This window comes from Archocentrus centrarchus, chromosome 3, assembly GCF_007364275.1.
Source record: "Archocentrus centrarchus isolate MPI-CPG fArcCen1 chromosome 3, fArcCen1, whole genome shotgun sequence".
In the NCBI taxonomy this organism is placed as follows: domain Eukaryota; kingdom Metazoa; phylum Chordata; class Actinopteri; order Cichliformes; family Cichlidae; genus Archocentrus; species Archocentrus centrarchus.
Window position 1 is genome coordinate 20810784 of NC_044348.1, and position 19619 is coordinate 20830402.

A 19619-nucleotide genomic window follows, 5' to 3' on the forward strand; every position below is an offset into this window, starting at 1 on the left:
ACCTAAAAGGCCTCTGCAGATATTTTGCATCTCCACACAGCAACAAATGCAAACATTATAACCACAGGAAGTACATGAACTTTCAAATCACTCAGGTTTGACTGCATATAGAAGTGCATCAAGTTCACAATTAAATATTAATGGCAGTACAGGGAAACTAAGCTTTACAGCTCTTGATGCACAACATCAAGTGCATTAAAGGCTGAAACAAAAACAAATTTAATTTTTCCTGTAACATACCATCTTTTCAATCCTTCCTTTCACAGGCATACGGGACGGATAAGCTGCTTTTTTATTTATATTTTTAATTAACACGAAATGACAGTGACTACAATAATAAATATGAAAAGGAAAGTGGATTCAACAACAGAGAAATAGAACAAAGTTCCAGGGTCCTTCAAGCCCATCAATCCTGACTCCTCTAGGAGAATTAGAGCAGTGGATACTGAATGCCAGGTCTTCATAAAGAAATAGCCTTCTTTGTGCTGTTATCAGTTCATTATAATGATATGTTCAGCTGACAGGAATGCCAGTATATAAATCTTAAACTATGTGTGAAATTTTTGTGTATGTCACAACCCATGAACTTCGATCAACCTGTACTGTGTCTCATATTTTCTTGTCGTGTTTTATAAGGTCTAAAAACTGGTCAGCGGCCTCCTGGCTACCACCAGTGGCTAAGGAAAAATGCCCCAGCTGTTTGTCGAGTGGTTTCTGGAGGTCACGGTCACAAAGAGGACTGTTAATTGCTTTAGTCGCTAGCAGATTACCATCCGGATGTCATGGAAGACACCGATTTGTCTGTAAACTCTCTGCAATTACTCACCAAACAGTAGTGAAACTGTGAAAAATGTGACGCACCTTCAAAGTAAAAGCGCCACCTTTTGAAATGTTTTCTCTGTAGCTGAACTTTTACTTTGAAGGCATACTACATTCATCTATGTTTTCTATACAAACTACAGGTGACAACAGCAATCTACTAGCAACTAAAGCAATTGCAAGGAGGTTTTTGGTGAAGCACAATATGCCTTTTTGCAACCAACTTCACTGACTTGACTGCCAGGAACTTTCAACAATCACTCACCAACCAGTCAGGTAATGCACAACCAGTTATTGCCAGGGGACCCGTCTCTAGGCTTGTATGACTGAGGGCTAACTAATAATTTATAGCAACAATTCACTGAATCACTAATGCAAATTTCTTAGCTTCAGCTCATTCTCTTACATGTTGGATTTTCATATCAGATTCTATTGTTATCATTGTTAAACTGGGTGTTTTGATATATTATCACGTTCCCTATTTATACTCTGTCTTGATATGCTATCATGTTACTTTATGGGTGCATCCTAGAAAAGTAACTGTGCTGTAAGCTGCTTTGGCACTGGCAGTGCGCAGTGCCATACGGCTGTAGCTAAGTCTTAGAGAGATAATGGGTTATTGTCTGCTTCTCCTCAACCATCAACAGATTAGAGGCATGTAGACATGCAGGCTCTCCCTTTCAGTTTCTCTTTATTTCTCTCTTCTCCTCCTGCTTTTTTCTTCTCGCGTCTCCCCCGTCCTCTCCTTCCACTCCTCTTATCTAATTTTTCTTCTCTATAAGCTCTCACTCTGTCTCCTCTTACACCCATCCCACACCCCACATAATTTTTAAACCTGTTCACTCTATTTTCAAACATCTTTTTCTTTACAGCCACAAACATGAGAAAACTGCAGCGTCAGCCCAATCCCACCACCAGCGCCACACACCCACCCCACCTCACTCTTTTGCTCCCTGTGTCTGTGTTACTGACCAGAAAGCTGTTTATAATACCAACAGTGGCTGATGTGGGCATCTGACATTTAGACAAACGATCTATGGAAGCAGCAGAGGAAATTGAGAGGAAATGAGAGGGAAAAGGCACAGAAAACGAAAGAGCAGGCAAAAACAAGAAAGAGGTACTGAGGCAGAGAGAGGGAGTGAAAGTAGAAACTGAGAGGAGCAGAAAGTAACACAGGAAGAGGATAAAATGGAGTGAGAAAACAAACTGGCGAAGAGAGAGGGAGGAAATAAACAGATGTAAAAGAAAATGAAGAGACAGCAAGAGGAGAAGTAGATAGAGAGCAGATGAGACTGTGACAGAAGAGTTATTTCAGTGGTCATATAGACATCTCAATGAAAATGCCAACAACCTAATCAAAGGACTCAAAAGGGCAGAGAGAGAGCAGGGGTAAGAGATACCACAAGGAAATGGAGAGGAGAATGAGAAGGAACAAGGTGAAGGAAGCTGGTGAGGGAGGAAATACAGAGAGAATAGAGATGGAAAAGATAGGGAGGACAGACATTGAGGGACTAGATGGAGGAGGAGGAGGAAGGGGACAACAATGAAAGGGAGGAGAGAGTGGAGACAAAAGAAAGAAAAAAATTAAGAAGAATGAGTGGCAGGGAGAAGAGAAAGCAGACAAACGATGCACAAAGCAAAGGATGAAATGTAAAGATAAGAATCAGAGTCACGGATGAAAGAAGGGGAAAAGACATGAGGAGGGAGAAAAGGGCAGAGGGATGAAACCAGAGATGAGATAAGGGATGAGTGGAAAGCAAAGGGAAGAAAATGGGGTGAGAGAAAGAGAGAGGAGAGAATTGCTTGCTTCTTGACATTCAGGAAGCAGTACTTGAAACTCGTTATAGAAGCAGCTTATTGTCTAATGTGCTAAAGGGGTTTGATAATGTCTTTGCTGGTAAGTTTTGGCAGAATTAGAACAAATTTGACTTCAAAAAGACCAAAAAACAAGTTAGACTTATACATCAATAAAAAAACAAGGCAATCGGGATTTGCTCATTATCCATTACCCTGCGTTATCTTTCATCCTCTCTCTCTTCAGCTCTGCCTTCTCTATGGATTCCAATATTAGGAAGGGATTTCTGGACTCCTTAAAATGTAGGATGGTTTGTTTGCTTGACTTAAAATATAGGCAAACAAACAGACGGGATGACAAACAGAAAAGCCCAGTAATTCAGCTATCGTTTGTCAGACATGAAGTAAGCAAAAGCTATTGTTCAGACTTAATGGCCTGTAAAGGACACTGCAACATCACACTGATCTGTGTGTGTGTGTGCGTGTGTGTGTGTGTGTGTGTGTGTGTGTGTGTGTGTGTGTGTGTGTGTGTGTGTGTGTGTGTGTGTGTGTGTGTGTGTGTGTGTGTGTGTGGGCTTGTTTTATTACACATACAGGGTATGACTACATTGGTATATACCAAAAGACTGCATTTCAGCTTAAAGGGCTGTTTAAAGATTAAGACCTGGTTTGGTCACATTAGACATTGTTATAATCAGCTGTGTGAAATGTAGATTAATTCTGAGGACCCAAGAGCAGGACACAGGAAACAGAAGTCAAACACAGAGTGAGCATTTCATGCTAATACTGTAAGTCCAAAGAATTATAAGGTCTAGCTCTAAGAATACACAAAGAGCAAAGCCAGGGGATCCAAATAACTTGGAACAAAAGCTCAGGAACCACAGGAAGATTCACAGCTAAGTGGACAACACAACACAGGACAAAGGAAGGCTGAGGCAATATATACACACAAGAATGAGGGAAATGAAAGGAGGGAGTGAACTAAACAGCTGAAAGCATTCAAGACAACAAGCAAGGTAAAACTAAACAAGATACAGAAGACCAACAGCTACCAAAATAAAACAGGAAACAAGGCACAACCAAACAGGAGAAGGTGATTAACTTGATGCAGGGCAAAACTGCGTCAAGTCTTCCCCACACTGCTGTGGGCAGCTGTGGTTGAGCGGGCTGAGTGGGTTGTCTACCTATCAGGATTCCCAGGTCCTCCTGTATATGTGTGGAAACATCCTTCGGGAAGATACTGATCCCCTACATCAAGAGACAGATGAACCTACTAAAGAAATAATCACAATAAATGGAGCAATTACAATAGGGCCTTCGTACAGTTCGTGCTCGGGCCCTATTAACTTAAAAATCAAAATGGGAATCTAAACTCCAAAACCTGAAAACCTCAACCAAGAATACTCAGTGAAGCTCAGTGAATAGGACTGTGATAGATGCCACCTGTGCAACAAGTGCAATCATGAAATTTCCTCACTACTACATATTTCACAGTCTACTGTTAGTGGTATTATAACAAAGTGAAAGCGATTTGGAATGGCAGCCACAAAGCAGTAGGCCACGGTGCATAATGAGCAGAGGCTGCCAACTTTCTGCAGACCTCCAAACTTCATGTGGCCTTCAAGTTAGCTCAAGAACAGTGCGTAGAGAGCTTCATGGAATGGGTTTCCATGGCCAAGCAGCTGCAGCCAAGCCTTACATTACCAATGGTAATGTAATGTAATGGTGTGGGGTTGTTTTTCAGGAGTTGGGCTTGGCCCCTTAGTTCCAGTGAAAGGAATTCTTAATGCTTCAGCATAGCAAGACATTTTGGATAATTTCTTGCTCCCAACTTTGTGGGAACGGTTTGGGAATGGCCCCTTCCTGTTCCAACATGACTGCACACCAGTGCACAAAGCAAGGTCCATAAAGACATGGGTGACCCAGTTTGGTGTGGAAGAACTTGACTGCCCTGCACAGAGTCCTGACCTCAAACCCTATAGAATACCTTTGGGATGAATTAGAGTGGAGACTGTGAACCAGGCCTTCTCATCCAACATCAGTGTCTGACCTCACAAATGCATCTCAGGAAGAATGGTCAAAAATTCCAATAAACAGACTAAACAGACTTGTGGAAAGCCTTCCCAGAAGAGTTTAGGCTGTTATAGCCGCAAAGGGTGGACTGACATCATATTAAACCTCATGGATTAAGAATGGGATGCCACTCAAATTCATATGTGTGTGAAGGCAGATGAGTGAATACTTTAGGCAGTATAGTGTATATTCACAAAGAGTACAAAAAGACAAAATCCTTCTGTGAGACTAAAGATAAATACAGAAAAACTAAGGACAAAAGTTCTATGGGGAAACTTTACAAGATGCAGACTCCAGAGCTATAAGTTTCAAGTTCACAATTATAAAAGTGAACAACTGAGCACTTAAGAAACCCAAGGAGAAAATAAAAAAGGATAGCCAAAACTCAAAGAACAAACTAAATACATACACAGGACACAGCAGAGGTATAGTAAATAAAACACCAGGAAAAGTATCAACAACCCTAAATTTTAAGAAGAACAAGGAAGCAAAGCTCAAATATGAATCATACTCAAAACAAAAAAGAACCATGAACTTGCAAAACTCAAATGAACTCACAAATCTCAATGACTCTGTCATGGGACCATGACAGAGTCATTGAGATTTCTCTCTTATATTACATTACTAATAGCTACAATTCCTCACATGAATGATGCATTCTAATCCCAGTGCAGTTTTCGCATATGCCACCTGTGTCCTTTGGTGCTGGTGCTCTGACTAACAGGCTGCAGCTATATCAACCACAGAGATAATGGTTCCTTTTTAGAGACCTACACCAGGAGATTGGAGTGGCATTGGAAGCAAAATTTATAGGGTTACCAGTCAGTGGACTGTGGTTTGAGTCCCATTGGGACCTTTGTGCTTTGCATTTAGTTTGTTTTAGGGGTTTTTTGTTTCCCATAAGCTTTTGCTTTAAGTTTAATTGTAGGAAGGTTTAGAACACAAAAGCTACATGATGATGTTTAGCAAAGGCTAAAACAAACCCCTTCACAGTAGTAACACTCCTTGTTGACAAACAAAGAAAGTTGGGACCAAGCACTCTAATGCCATAACCAAGCTGTGTGTAAATGAGCACCAGCAGTTTTGACGAAACGGCACTAATTGACACCCCGGGGACGAAGACAGTCTGGCATGAAACTGTTCTGTGGTTATTACTGTAAAACTATTACAGTACTGTGCTGTATAGATATTGAGCCTTACAGTTTATTATTGTGAGCCATTGTATTTTATTTTAGTGTTCCTACTGTAATCATCACCAAGGATTTAATGGCATCTAACTGAACTGCCATCTAATAATATATCATTGGATAAATATCATGATACAAACATTCACAGTCAGCTCATTGTATAGTGGTTAATACTCTGCGGTGGGGCCACAGCTAACCCTGGTTCAAATCTGGGTCTCAGCATTGTGAAATAATGTCACAGCAGATGAACTTCATTTAACCCAACCATGGGAGGCACAAGCCAGTATCCTCCTGCTGCCAGTCCCAAGCCTGGATAAATGGGGAGGACTGCGTCAGGAAGGGCATGTGGTATAAACTTTTCAGCAAATCAAACATGCAGTTCATCAAAAATGAGATACTGGGTGCTAGGAACAGTGGACAGTGAGGTGGAGACAGATTATCTGCTGTGGCGACCCCTAAAGGGAGCAGCCAGAAGAAGAAGACAAGTATTTGCAGCACACAGTACAGTGGCTGCTGCTTCATTACTGAACTGATCCGAGAAATCACTTAAGAAAGGTGCATTAAGTAAAGATATATTAATTAGCATGCTAGAACTGTGACGTTTAAAGGCTGTTCAGGTAAAGAATTAACTTGAAATACATCAAAATAATTGAGTTTATTTAAAGTTCATGAACCTATTTAACAAAATAAAAGACCCAAACACCTATATTTTTTTAATGTAAGCTGTAATAACCTACTATACTGCAACATGCTAATGATTTTAAAATGTTTGCATTTCACAACTGTTTCAGTTCAGTTCATTAAAATATGCCTTTTGGCTGATAGAAAATCCAGGACTTGTATCCAGACAAGCTTTGACATATTAAGAAATACCTACAGGAGTCTTACTTAATGAACATCTGGACCACTGGAAACCACATCACACTTCCAAAACAACCAGATCTAAACACAACACAAGTGAAACATGCCACAGCTATATCAGCCACAACACTTTATTACTAAACTAAATTTAGGATATGAACTCACACATTAATGGTCCCATGAGTCTGTGTGTTCACACCATGAAGCTGTTCATAACATGAGCAAGTGCCTCCTGCTACAATATTTACACCTACTTTGTTATTTCTTTATATTGAGTGTGCGCTAAATGACTCAACATTCAAGTGTAACTTAACTCAAAGAGAGTATGGTATTACACCCTTATATGCAGTAGCCTGCTGTTAATATTTTTTTCCCCTCAAAGGCATCAGCATTTACAGTATTCGTCTGTATTTACCGTGAACTGTACATTTAGGCATTCAGTTGCAATGGTTAAGGTTAGGCTAAGGCCCTAGGGTCCCCACAAATATAGGAGTACATGATGTGTGTGCATGCGTCTGTATGTGTGTAGCTGATATTGCTACAGCTGGAGTCTTGGAGCGTTTTACAACCTTCCCTTTATTATTTCCTTATCACACTGCTTAAGGCCTTCCCTCCTCCTCCTATTTCCCCTCTCCTCATTCAACCGTTTTCTCCTTAACCCCCTCCCTGCTTTCCTCACTCACTCATATTTTTCCCACTCTTTTCCATTTTTCCTGCATCTCCCCATTCCTCTCTCTGCCTCTTCAGCTGACAGGGCAATAATGCTCAGTTTACACTTTCAGATGTCAGCATAGCATGAAAACCTTAGAACATCAGTTGTAAGCCTTTTTAATCTTTTTCTTAACCTGAACTGAGAAATTGTTTCAAATGTTTCCAAAGTGCTGACAATTTAATTTGATCTGATTTAGTTTTATTTGATTCTCAACATTTTGGTTGATAAAATCCTGCTCCTTCCTTCCAGAATGGCACTGTGGTGTTTAATTGAAACAAATAAAAGCTAAATTTAACAAGGAACAATTCAACAGTCATTATGTGGTAAGAAGGTGTCTTGGCCTTTGGACTATGGAAACTAATTTTGAACCTTTTTTGTGGAATTTAAACCCAGTTAAGAGGCCTTTCCTTTCTGCTATCTCTCCACCAGCTTTCTCTTCTCTCCTGCTCTGCCATTACAAAGGTACCTTGTAAAAAGCCTTCAACAAATCAGCAATTGCTGCAGTCAGTCACGTAGCTAGTCTGTATCACAACCAATCAACCAGCAAGTCAGTCAGTCAGTTTAACAAGCAGTCCATCATTTAGTCAGTAAATCAAACAGTCAGTCAGTCAGTAAGCCTTCTGGCCTGTTTCTCACCTCCTGCCTCACTCTTCCTCACCCACCGGTTCCTCCTGCGGGGCTGTTCTGCAGTGTCCCACTGTATCATGGGACCTTTTCAGCAGTACCCCCTATGATGTTAGCGTCTAGAAGCTAACATCTATTAACACCCCCTCCAAGCATCTCTTCTCTCTCCTTTGAGCACTAGTTTTTAACCTCCCTATGTCTGTCTCCTCTGCCTTGCACACTTTGTGCACCACGGGACCATTTTTTGCTGTGTCCTCATGATGTAGGTTCAACACTTGTAGCGACCATTACCAATCATTAAAAATGGATAGAATAAGAACGATGCTACTGGAGCAATGATAGCCTGTGGCCAATGCATTTATTCTCAAATGTACACACACACACACACACACACACACACACACACACACACACACACACACACACACACACACACGCTGAGTGGAAAATGTCTAAACACAAGTTCACACACAAAAACGCAGGTTATCAATGCAAACACACAAAATTATTCAAAATGCATTCTTATCTTCAGCCACGTGGTTTACATTTGCACTGCTCCTGTGCTCATCTGCACACACAAACTTCCAGAGGTTATGGAAATACATAAACATGAATTTCTTCACATGGAAACACTCACAGAAGCAAACACACGCACTCAGGCAAGTGTGTGTACACAAGCAAACACAAATGTATATACAACAAATTCAAAACTAACACATTCACTTTCAACTCACAATACTACATTAATGTGACACACAGCTTGTACAGCATTCGCATGGTTGGACCCAGAAAAGCTGCATACACCAAATGATTTCTAAACACTGTGGCACATGCTTTCTTTTAGCTTACGCATGGACATTTACACACAAAAGGGCACTCAAGCACGAAGTAATCCCCTCACTGATCCCCCTAACACACACGGTTCTAACCCTAACTCTAAGCATTTTTCTCTTCAAGGCAAAGACAAACACTTTCACACGCGGACTCTTTATTCTTCAAAACATTTCATCCTCTGCAGACTTTTTTAAATTTTCACAGGGAGTTTTACCACTACACTCAGCGAGCCCGGTAATGTGAGTGACAGTTGCATTAAAACACTGAACTGTTCAGCAGATGAGTGGGGTACACATAATTTGAGGAAAAATACAAGGAAAAACAGGGAGATGGGAGGCGGTTGTCAGGAAAAAAGGAACACTGAGACAGAGACACTAATAAACAATCTGAACCCTTTGCCAACCTGGAGAGTAATTATCACTGTGGCTCTATGTAGTTCCCTGTGTGTGTGTGTGTGTGTGTCTCACTGTCTCGCTCTCTCCCTAAAATCACATTAATGGATGAAAGTGGCTTCTGCTGCTGCTGACTCGTTGCTTTGAAATGGAAATGTAACTCATTGGCTCCATATGTAGAATGCACGTCCACACACACACACACACACACTCATAAAATACCCAACACACGTAAAACCACCACACACACACACACACACAAGGAGCGTAGGTGCGCTCTCCTAGTGTCAAACAAAAACATATACACACACTTTGCCCCTAAACCATGGAACTAAGTGAGAGAAAAACTGAAATAACACTAATGTAACATTAACAGACACATTAGCCAGCTTAATGTTAGCCTGCTAGCCAGCTATTAGCCTACAGCTTATAGAAAATGTCATGCTAACAGAGAGGCAAAGCGGAAATAATAAAACAGAAAACGTGCTGCACTAACAGACCCATTAGCCTTTATATTCAACGAATGGCATCACCAGACCAACAGATTTAAAGCTGCAGGGTGGTATAGCAGATTGACACTATATTCAATATAGGATAGTTAGTCAAACCAGTGCCTTTGAGCATATCACTGAGTTCAAACCAGTTCTTCCCAGCTGACCCTGCACTGTCATCTAAAAGTGATTCTCCCTACCTGGTTTAGTAATTACCATATTACTTTTATCTGAGTTATTTAAGCTTTATAGCCACAGGGAATCATGCAGTAGAATAGTTTCCACAGACCAGCTAAGGCCCTAGATTAAAAAAAAAAAAAATCTCAGAATCCCAATTCAAGTAGTGCTGATGCTGTGCTGCAGGACCAAAAAATACAAAAAGGTTGCCCAGCAAGAAAGTCATATGGCACCTGGAGCATGTCCGCTGTGAGAATGCGTCACTCAACTAAAAACATTTAATAAGTTGCATTTGCATTTGTGGAAGAGATGTTTGTTCACTTCTAGAAGATGTGATCTGAAATTTTATTTCAATTTATCGCAAACAAGAAGCAGTCAGTGTGGTGTGGGGTTACTCGTGCCACCGCTACCAACATGCATTGCACGGCCACTAACACGGCAAATGAACGGAAAGCAGTGGAAATTATGTACTTTATTTGAATTGGTTAAAAAAAAATGTACCATAACTGTTGATGTACTGAATAATCTGTCAAATTAAATTTGGATATTAGTTTTCATGGGTGTCTTGTAGTCACGCCGACAGATCTTTCATTATGAACTCTATTTGAGAGGTTCATTTCATGCTTATTTTTAGAGCTGGCTGGCTGAGTAATCCTGTGTTATGAAATAACCCTCAGCTCCCACCACAGCGAGGCGTCTGCACCACAAGGTGCAGGAAAACAGCAACAAACTGCTGTGTCAAAAGTGGCTGCATCAAAAACTCTACAGCAGCCAAATGCAAAGTTTAACCCCTGATGTAAATTGAAGGACTTATAGTTTGTTGTAGCTGTATCTGGAGTTTTAATAGCATGCAGCAGAACTTTATTTAGATTTATTTAATCTATTCAGGCAACATAGTATTGAAAAGATGAATTGAGTAGTTTCTGATAGCACTAACATTAACATGGTGGTTCTGAAAAAGAGATTGAAAACTACACTAGACATGGCATTTATCCCTGCATACAAATGGATGGTAAAACACAACTGGGCCAGCTATGCAACACTGCTTTTATAGTACTCATAATTTCAAACTCTGTCAAGCTATTTCATGTGATATACACATGGGCTTTTATTTCCCTTTTTTCATGCTGTCCTCTCAGATCCTAAATGACAGATAGATGTGAGATTCTACTGTGTGTGACGCAGTATTTACTACAAGCATGAAATATTTGAGTCCAGTCATTAATATCAACAGATTTCAGAGCCCTGTGTGTCCGTGCCCTTAGGTCAGTTTGGCGGATTTCCCTCTGTATCCAAGGTATAAATTCAGAGCAGACATGGTTATGATGTCATTACTTAATGCCAGACATTACTAGCCGAGCAGCACAAGATGGAAAAGTCATTCCTGATTAATTGCATCTGCTGGAGAATACATTTTCATTTTCTCTTTCACTTTCTCCCCCTGCATAGCATTGCCTCCCCTTCCTCTCTGTTCTAATCTCACACACACACACACACACACACACACACACACACACACACACACACACACACACACACACACACACACACACACACACACTTGTTCTGCTCTCTGCTTCTTCCTAAACTTCTCTCTCTCTCTCTGTTTTCACATCTTTTTCCACTCAGTCTTTTTCTCACTGCCCTCTCCCCCTGAATTAGTGTACTGTATGTAGGCCATGGCTCTGTTAAAAGTTCTGTCATTTGAACACTATAAAGACAGATTACTTGCTCATTTTGCTCAAACCAGGACGGATGGCTATAAAAGACTTTTCCCCAACATAACAAGCATAATGACCCATATATAGTTAACATCTATTTTGTATGTTATCTCATAATTAACTCTACCGTGACCCAGTAGATGTTCTACACAGATGTGTGTGTGTGTGTGTGTGTGTGTGTGTGTGTGTGTGTGTGTGTGTGTGTGTGTGTGTGTGTGTGTGTGTGTGTATATATATTTAAATTTCAGATTTCAGTATTTGTTGCATCTCTATGCATCCTCTCTCCTTTAAACGCATCCACACACCACCTCTTTGCTCTCCATTGAAGTGTGTACTCAAGTAGTCAAGTGTATTGAAGAGTGTGTGTGTGTGTGTGTGTGTGTGTGTGTGTGTGTGTGTGTGTGTGTGTGTGTGTGTGTGTGTGTGTGTGTGTGTGTGTGTGTGTGTGTTTTCTGGTCTCACTGGACCATCTTGAAGGACTCTTAAGTACCTGAAAATCATCAGCACTCAATGAGTTGTCTCACTCTGTCTGTTGCAGGTGCACAGACACGTAATGGGTCTCTTCTGCTGTTTCTCAAGCTTGGATTATTTAAAATGTGTGTGGTCTTTGGTGTGACTGAGGGGAATCAATTACAAAACAAACACCAGAGAACACTGAACAGAGTTCTTCTCTTTCTTCACCTCAACATGTGCGTGTGTCTGCGTGTGTGTGTGTGTGTCTTTTTAGTTCATTTCACACATAGAGCTCAAAGTCATAATTGCTCCAGTACTCCTCAAACAAATGAAGCAACAGGTTATAAAGACATACATGTAAATGTACAATATGAATTTATGTTGTCATGTGGAAAAAAAAAAGTACATCTCATGGAAATTGTTACCAATTTATTTATTTATTTTCAAAATGTAATGACAGAAATTTCACTGGGACCAATTGTAACCACAAAGCAATGGCTCTGTTAAAAGTTCTGTCATTTGAATTTCTTAGGGAGTAACAGGTGGAACGTGACCTATTTAAACCTCTGACATCCAAAGTCTGGTGTTCTCTTTGCTACTGAAGGGTGACGTGTCATCCTGCCTAAAAAAAATACTTTAGGGCCTCTAAAAAAGGTGATTTCACATCCTAGGAAGGAAATCAAAGAAATTAATCATTCAATTGTAAGGAAAATCTTTTACAAGTGGCATAGATTTCATCAAGTTTGTCCAGGACTGAACACCCCAGTAAATGGGGAAGATCATTTGAAGTCTTTTGGAAGAGAACGCACAAATTTGACCTGAAAGGCAGGTGAGTCATAAAAAAGCATTTGCTTTCCAAAGGCTTTATTAAAGCAAAGCTGTAGTTTCCCAGTACACCCAAAGACTAGTGACCTCATTTATAATTGTTTTATATGCACAAAATGGGGCCTGAAAGAGGCGTACGCCCCATGCCATCTATGAAGATAAACTGAAAAGGACAATGTGCTCACTTGTGTGGAATCATGACTCACTCATACAAACATTTAGAAGAAAGGGAAATTTGATAATGCATGTAGTGAGGCAGTAAATCTAAGAGGGACTGTAAAAAAAATACTGAATCATTATACCTATAACAATGTGTCAACTCATACATTTAATTTTACTGTTGATCACTTAATTCAAGTGATAAAGTGAATCCAAGCATATCTCACTTGGATTCACTTTATCGCTAGCATTAAAACCAGCAGAGTTATTTGTGGGCATCACGGTGGTACGGTGGTTAGTCCTCCAAAAAAAATCAACAGCGTGTAGCCTGACGAGGATGATGCTGTGCATAGTTCAAATGTGGACCTGAACAAGAAAGGGAGTGACAGCGGAGTTCACCACATAGATGTAAAAGTGCAGAAAATATATATATATATATATATATATATATATACATATATATATATTTATTCTAACTTCAGTCTTCTCCACAGTTCGCTTAAGGACCAAAGACAGCACATGTTTCTGACACTGTCCCCTGGTGACAGAAAACAGCTTGAGAGCCTGTGCAAGGCTGTGCACATCTTCTGCATGGGACCAAAGCACAACCATGCCAGTCACCTTTTCACCATATACTCATATGTTTTGTGAAAATCCGCAGACTGAATTAATTATTGACCTTTCTCACAAAATCATTGTGCTGGATATGGTCATTATGATTCACGGTCATAATGCAAGCCATTGTCACTGCAACAGTTTAACTTTCAAACAATATCTCAGGGTGTGGTAGATCACTGATTGTCACGGTGAATTTGGCAACTTGTTAAGCAACCAGTGTGAACGCTGTAAACATATAAATACACCAGTCTTGAGTATTTGTTTTGCATGGATGAACTAAAGGAATGGAAGAACTGCATGCTCATTTAGATGCATCTGCATTGATGAACTGCATTGTATTGACCAATTACAGTTGACGCTGGGCTTGTAGATATGAGCCTAATCCACATGTGTACATTTCCAGAAATGGGAACATGATCAATCTATGGCGCAGACCATTTTCAGCTTTTGTGTGCATCTATATTTTTAGTATGGCTCCCACAAAAGTTTTAATAAGCCCTTTGAAATAATGTGCTCTGGGCAGATGAATTAAATGTAAGTTATTTCCTTCGCCAAAGTGACAGAGCAAACATAGTTTTTTCTCCTGAAAAGCGTATCAGCAACTATAATGGTGGTGGAAATATTTGGCAAATTGCAGTACAAGAAAGTGCAAGTGCCCTCAAACATCATTCAGCTCAAGAGTGGGCAAAAATGCATGTCAGAAACTGGTGGCCAAAACAGCAAAAAGAAGTTATTTCTATTACATGGGACAACAGCTTCTGAAGCCATAAATGTACCTACTTTTTTCACAGACAAAATTACATCTATTCTTATTTTTGTTGTATAAATAGTTGAAAAAGCAATTTTTTTTCTTGTTGAGCTATTCAAGTACATTACTTTTATCCTGAGCTACTGTTTCAAAGAGGCTTGAATGTTTCCTTGTCCAAGTATATCAAAAAGCCAAAAATTTAGTAGGGTGGTGTTTTTTGTTTTTGTTTTTTTTTCCTTTCTTTCTTTCATGATTAACAGCACAAGCACAGAGACACAAACTTGCACACACACACACACACACACACACACACACACATGCTTTTGCATATGCATAGTCACTGAGATGTAGTAATGACAATCTGGACAAATGAAGAGCATCTGTGAGTGACAATATCAGTACTAATCAGAGTATGTCAACCACTGGTTTTCAATATATACCCTTTAATTTTAATTTTGTCCTACAATGAAAACCTGTGTTCCAGGCAAAATCAGTAGCAGTTTGTTTTAAATCACTCCACTTATCATTCATAAATGGAACATGAATATTTACACATTATAATATAGAGTTACACAGCTGAGAAATATATCTTGTTTATTAAGGTACTGCATTCTTCAACAATTACAACTTCCCTTATTAAATCATATTCAATGCCTGTATTTTATACATTAATACTTATTTCACTTTTTTACCATTTACATGCATCATGAATGCATGTGATAACTATTACAGACATTAGTTTCACTTATTTAACTATTCCCCTCATCTTTATGTCATACCCTTATGCCTCAGTAATGAGATAACAGGTGGTTGCATATGCCGAGAAATCATTAGCCTGGGATGACACCTGGGCAAAATGTATTCACTGAAGATGATGTAGGCCATGAATGAAAGATTTAGGAACACCTAAGTTCACTTTTGCTTTAGGAACATTTACCACAGGCACATCTGTGTCCCCGAGGTCAAAAAATAAAGAACTCCATGCTCAAGTCTTCTAAAATACTGTTAATATAATATTAAATGGCATCTGACATATACACCCACTTCTTCTTTCACATTTTCTTATGCTTTCTGGATTTTCACACATTTTATTGGAAGAGGATTCACACTTTTTCTATACATCTAATTCCCCTGGTTTGCTGTTCCTAAAGTGAATGTGGATTGTGCAGATAGCTCTGTTTTAATTAGCTACCTTCTCACAGTGTGCGTGTGTGTGTGTGTGTGTGTGTGTGTGTGTGTGTGTGTGTGTGTGTGTGTGTGTGTGTGTGTGTGTGTGTGTGTGTGTGTGTGTGTGTGTGTGTGTGTGTGTGTGTGTGTGTCCATTTGTGCATCTCCCGTGTGGGATATTAGTATGCCAAGCAGGAGGACAGACAGCTAGTTCCAATATCTTGTTGTTTGGCAATGATTCAATGTCAGCTAATTGTCACCGTGCGCATATACTTTCATTTGTGTGTATGAGTGTGTATGTGTGAAGGTGTGAGTATGTGCATTTAGGGGTAAATGTCCTGATAAACATTAAAAAGCTTTAAAAAAAAAAAAAAAACAGACTTTTAATCAGTTCTCACTTTGAAAGGGGAGCAGAAATAAGTCACTGGAATGTCCTCTGTGTCAGAATCTGTGTGTGCCCGTGTGTGTGCATGTGTGCATGTGTGTGTGTGTGTGTGTGTGTGTGTGTGTGTGTGTGTGTGTGCGCGCGCTCCTGTAAGAGTATAAGTGTGCATGCGAGTGATTAAACAAGTGCCTCATAGTCCCAGTGGGAGTCTAAAATGAAGTTCTCAGACATGTTATTCTCAGTAGTGTGCGTGTGTGTGTGTGTGTGTGTGTGTGTGTGTGTGTGTGTGTGTGTGTGTGTGTGTGTGTGTGTGTGTGTGTGTGTGTGTGTGTTTGTTTGTTTGTTTGTGTGTTTCTGAGTGTGTGCCAAAAAATGTCTTTTGTACAGTCCCCTGTAGAGTGTAGTTAACAATATATCAATTATATAAGCAGTAGCTGGGTTTTATGGGAATTATTATCACAGTTGGACATTTGGACATTTCTTGGCTGTAACAACCTGTTGATGAAAAGGCTGAGTTTATTTATTTATTTTTATTTATCTTTATTCCTGCTTGAGCTTTTGATAAGGAAACATAATTTGGCAGGTAAATTTAATGTAATGACTGTGAGTAATTGAATTGGACATTCCACAAAAATATGAATTTTTGTAATCTGACAGGCTTCCAATTTAACATAATGTTGATACACAATTAACATAATGTTTATTTTATTTATTAATTAACCGATGTTCCTCAAATGCAAATTTGGGTGTTAAAAATTTAATCTTATTGACAGACAGAACCTACTAATAAATAACATATTACTAGAAGATTTCGGTCAGTTAAAAGTTGCTTTGATCTTGGGCATATCTGTTAAAAATTGAGTCTCTTACTACAAATACTCGCAGCACCAAAAATAATAATCATAAAAAAAAGAGGAGTAGTAATTACAAAAATAAAAAGTGGAGGGATTATGAAAAGAATACCAAATGTCACATGGACCGAGATTCTAGCTAACATTTAACTAACTAAATTACTTTGAAATTATAATAATGAAAATAATCACCACCATCATAAAAAAAAAAACTCAAGGACTGTATAAAAAAAAAAACCCATGTCTTTCACCTGGGCATTTATTTTATTTATTTTTTTTATGCTTCAGTCATATGTGACTTTTTATGACATTTTAAGTGACATTTCCAGTCAATCAATAATTAGTTGTGTTGGAATTTAAAGTGCGACATCACATTTAAAAGGCTGGCAACCATCTGGGGTTTGAGGTTTGACAAAATAAATTATTGCTACCCTCCGTCTGTCTTTCCAGATGTCTGTCTGCCCTTTAATTTTCTCTTTGTATTTATGTGTGATTAACTCCTCAGCAACAGAAAGGCTTTATTGAATTTATCATGTGATGTTTTGTTTAAATTGAGTAGCATAATCAAAGAGAGATGTAGAGATGTACAGACTTCAAGGCTGATAAACACGGCATCAAACACACAGGCAGACGCAGATTGGAACGAAAGATAAATCGCAGGTGATAAGAGGCAGTTGCTTCGATCAGAAATCGCTTAAAAACACATCTGTCATATTTATCAACATACACAAATCTCACGCAATCTTACATTTACTCAGATCCCTTTATTTCTGGGTTGACGGCCTGTGTGTATGGCAGAGGAATACAGATAGGCATACAACCACCAACACACACACACACACACACACACACACACACACACACACACACACACACACACACTATAATGCACAGTATGTAAGAGCAGGAGTAGATCAGAGTTGAGGGAAAGCACAGATTACACGAGAACAAAATGAGCTTACTTGAACACACATGCATTTATCAAGAATTTTCACACAGCTGGAAATCTACATCAGAGGGCGAAAGATCTGATGGGTCCATGTGTGAGAAGGGGAGTTTGGGAAGAAAATACAAAGGGACCAGCACTGAGGAAGAGAGGGAGAAGCATACACAGAGAAGCTATTGATGACCCAAGTAACAGAGAAACGAGGAGAATATTAACACTTTCTTCTCTCTTCTTCTATCTGTGGCACGAGGGACTTCTTTGGTCACAAAAACCCCCCCCCCCCCAACATAGACCTGCTGGGCTGCTGACATGCAGCATCAATCCCCTGTTCTACCATCAGACTCCACAGCCTTTGAGAAAACTGCTCCTCTGTGTGAGTTCGACTCCACAAAATCATGTTCAACTATGGGCATGGGATTTCCTCTCTACATGCCCTCCACATGAAAATCTCTCTCTGCTTATTTGTAGACAGCAAACTGAGTTAGTCGCCGAGCTGTGCCTCACACCAAGCACGAATTTTAACAGTTTCAAACGCAGAGTTTGGTTTAACTGGCCTGCGGTTCGTTTTGAATTGGTTTATTTACTTAGATGAGGATATCGGGACAGCACAGAGGCCTGAAAGTGAGCATGCCTACACTCCCCAGATGAAATAGTGTGCCCAACTTGGCCGCTGCACGCTCTCTTCTCTCACGCGCACACGCACACTATAACTCCCCGTGCTTGAATATAGGATGTAGCTTTCATTCCCTCTTTTACACACTCTCTGTCCATGTTAGTATCTCAAACACGCACGCAGAATAGGACGCATACATGCAATACCCACAGCTGACAGCGTGCGCGCACACACGCATATACACACACAACTCTCTTGCACACACACCGACGCTGTCTGCAGCAATGAAACTGCATGCATTACCTTTCTGTCCCCCTCTCTCGCCTGCGCGCGCGCACGTAAAGTCCAACCTGCGAACACTACGATGCTCCAACACGCGCGCGCACATATGCATGTCTGCGCGCAAGCGGGCTTACACGCACGCAAACACGCAGGCAATTGAAAACCTCCAAAACTCACCCTTGGACGAGGAGAAATCCCCCATGAGAAGCCCCAGCAGGAGCAGAAGCGGGAGGTCGCGTCTCAGCCTTCCCGTTTTCTTCACGTTCAGCCTCCTCCACATCAGCAGCATCTCTGGCGCTCCTAAATCCGTCATTTTGCTATTAAATAAATCCAAGCTGGCTTAATTTTAAAGCCCTCTCCCCACCTTGCCGCTCTGCTTGGCTGAAGGAAGCGGAGGGGGGTAAAAGAGGACGGCCGCCCCCCCTCCTCCTTTTTCTTTCGTTTTTATACAAAAATACCCGAAGATCAATCACGAATATCCCCCACAAACATGTCCATGTTAACGTTTGGACAGGACAACCAGTGACGGGTTGATGGTCTGAGATCGGGCAACACGCCGCTGGTGTGAGCTGTCATAGCAGAGACCGGAGGACCGGAGGAGAGAGACAGAGAGATGAAGAGATTTAGGGAAAGAGAGGAGAGAGATGGTCGGTAGGTCCGCACAGCACGGCGAGCGAGCGACGACTGAGAAAGGGGGAGAGAGAGGGGGGAGAGTGAGAGAGAGTATGGGAGAGAGAGGCAGACTGAAAGAGTAAGATAGACGGGTTAGTTAGCGAAGTAAAAGGGAGACAGGAAAAGTGGGAGATTGTGATGGGGAAGAGGAGGAAAGGAAGGAGGGAGGAGGAAAGAATGAGCCACTGGAGAGGGAAGAAAGGAGGTAAGCAGCT

General features: G+C 40.4%; 1 protein-coding gene across 1 annotated transcript in view; it reads right to left on the minus strand.

Moving 5' to 3' along the window:
• The window catches only part of LOC115773049 (CUB and sushi domain-containing protein 1), a 454304-nt gene extending 435259 nt beyond the window's left edge, over nucleotides 1-19045 (minus strand). The window contains exon 1 of the mRNA XM_030719557.1: nucleotides 18910-19045. Within this exon, the coding sequence (XP_030575417.1) occupies nucleotides 18910-19045 (136 nt within the window). The remainder of the gene's footprint in view (nucleotides 1-18909) is intronic.
• Nucleotides 19046-19619: the final 574 nt, after the last annotated feature.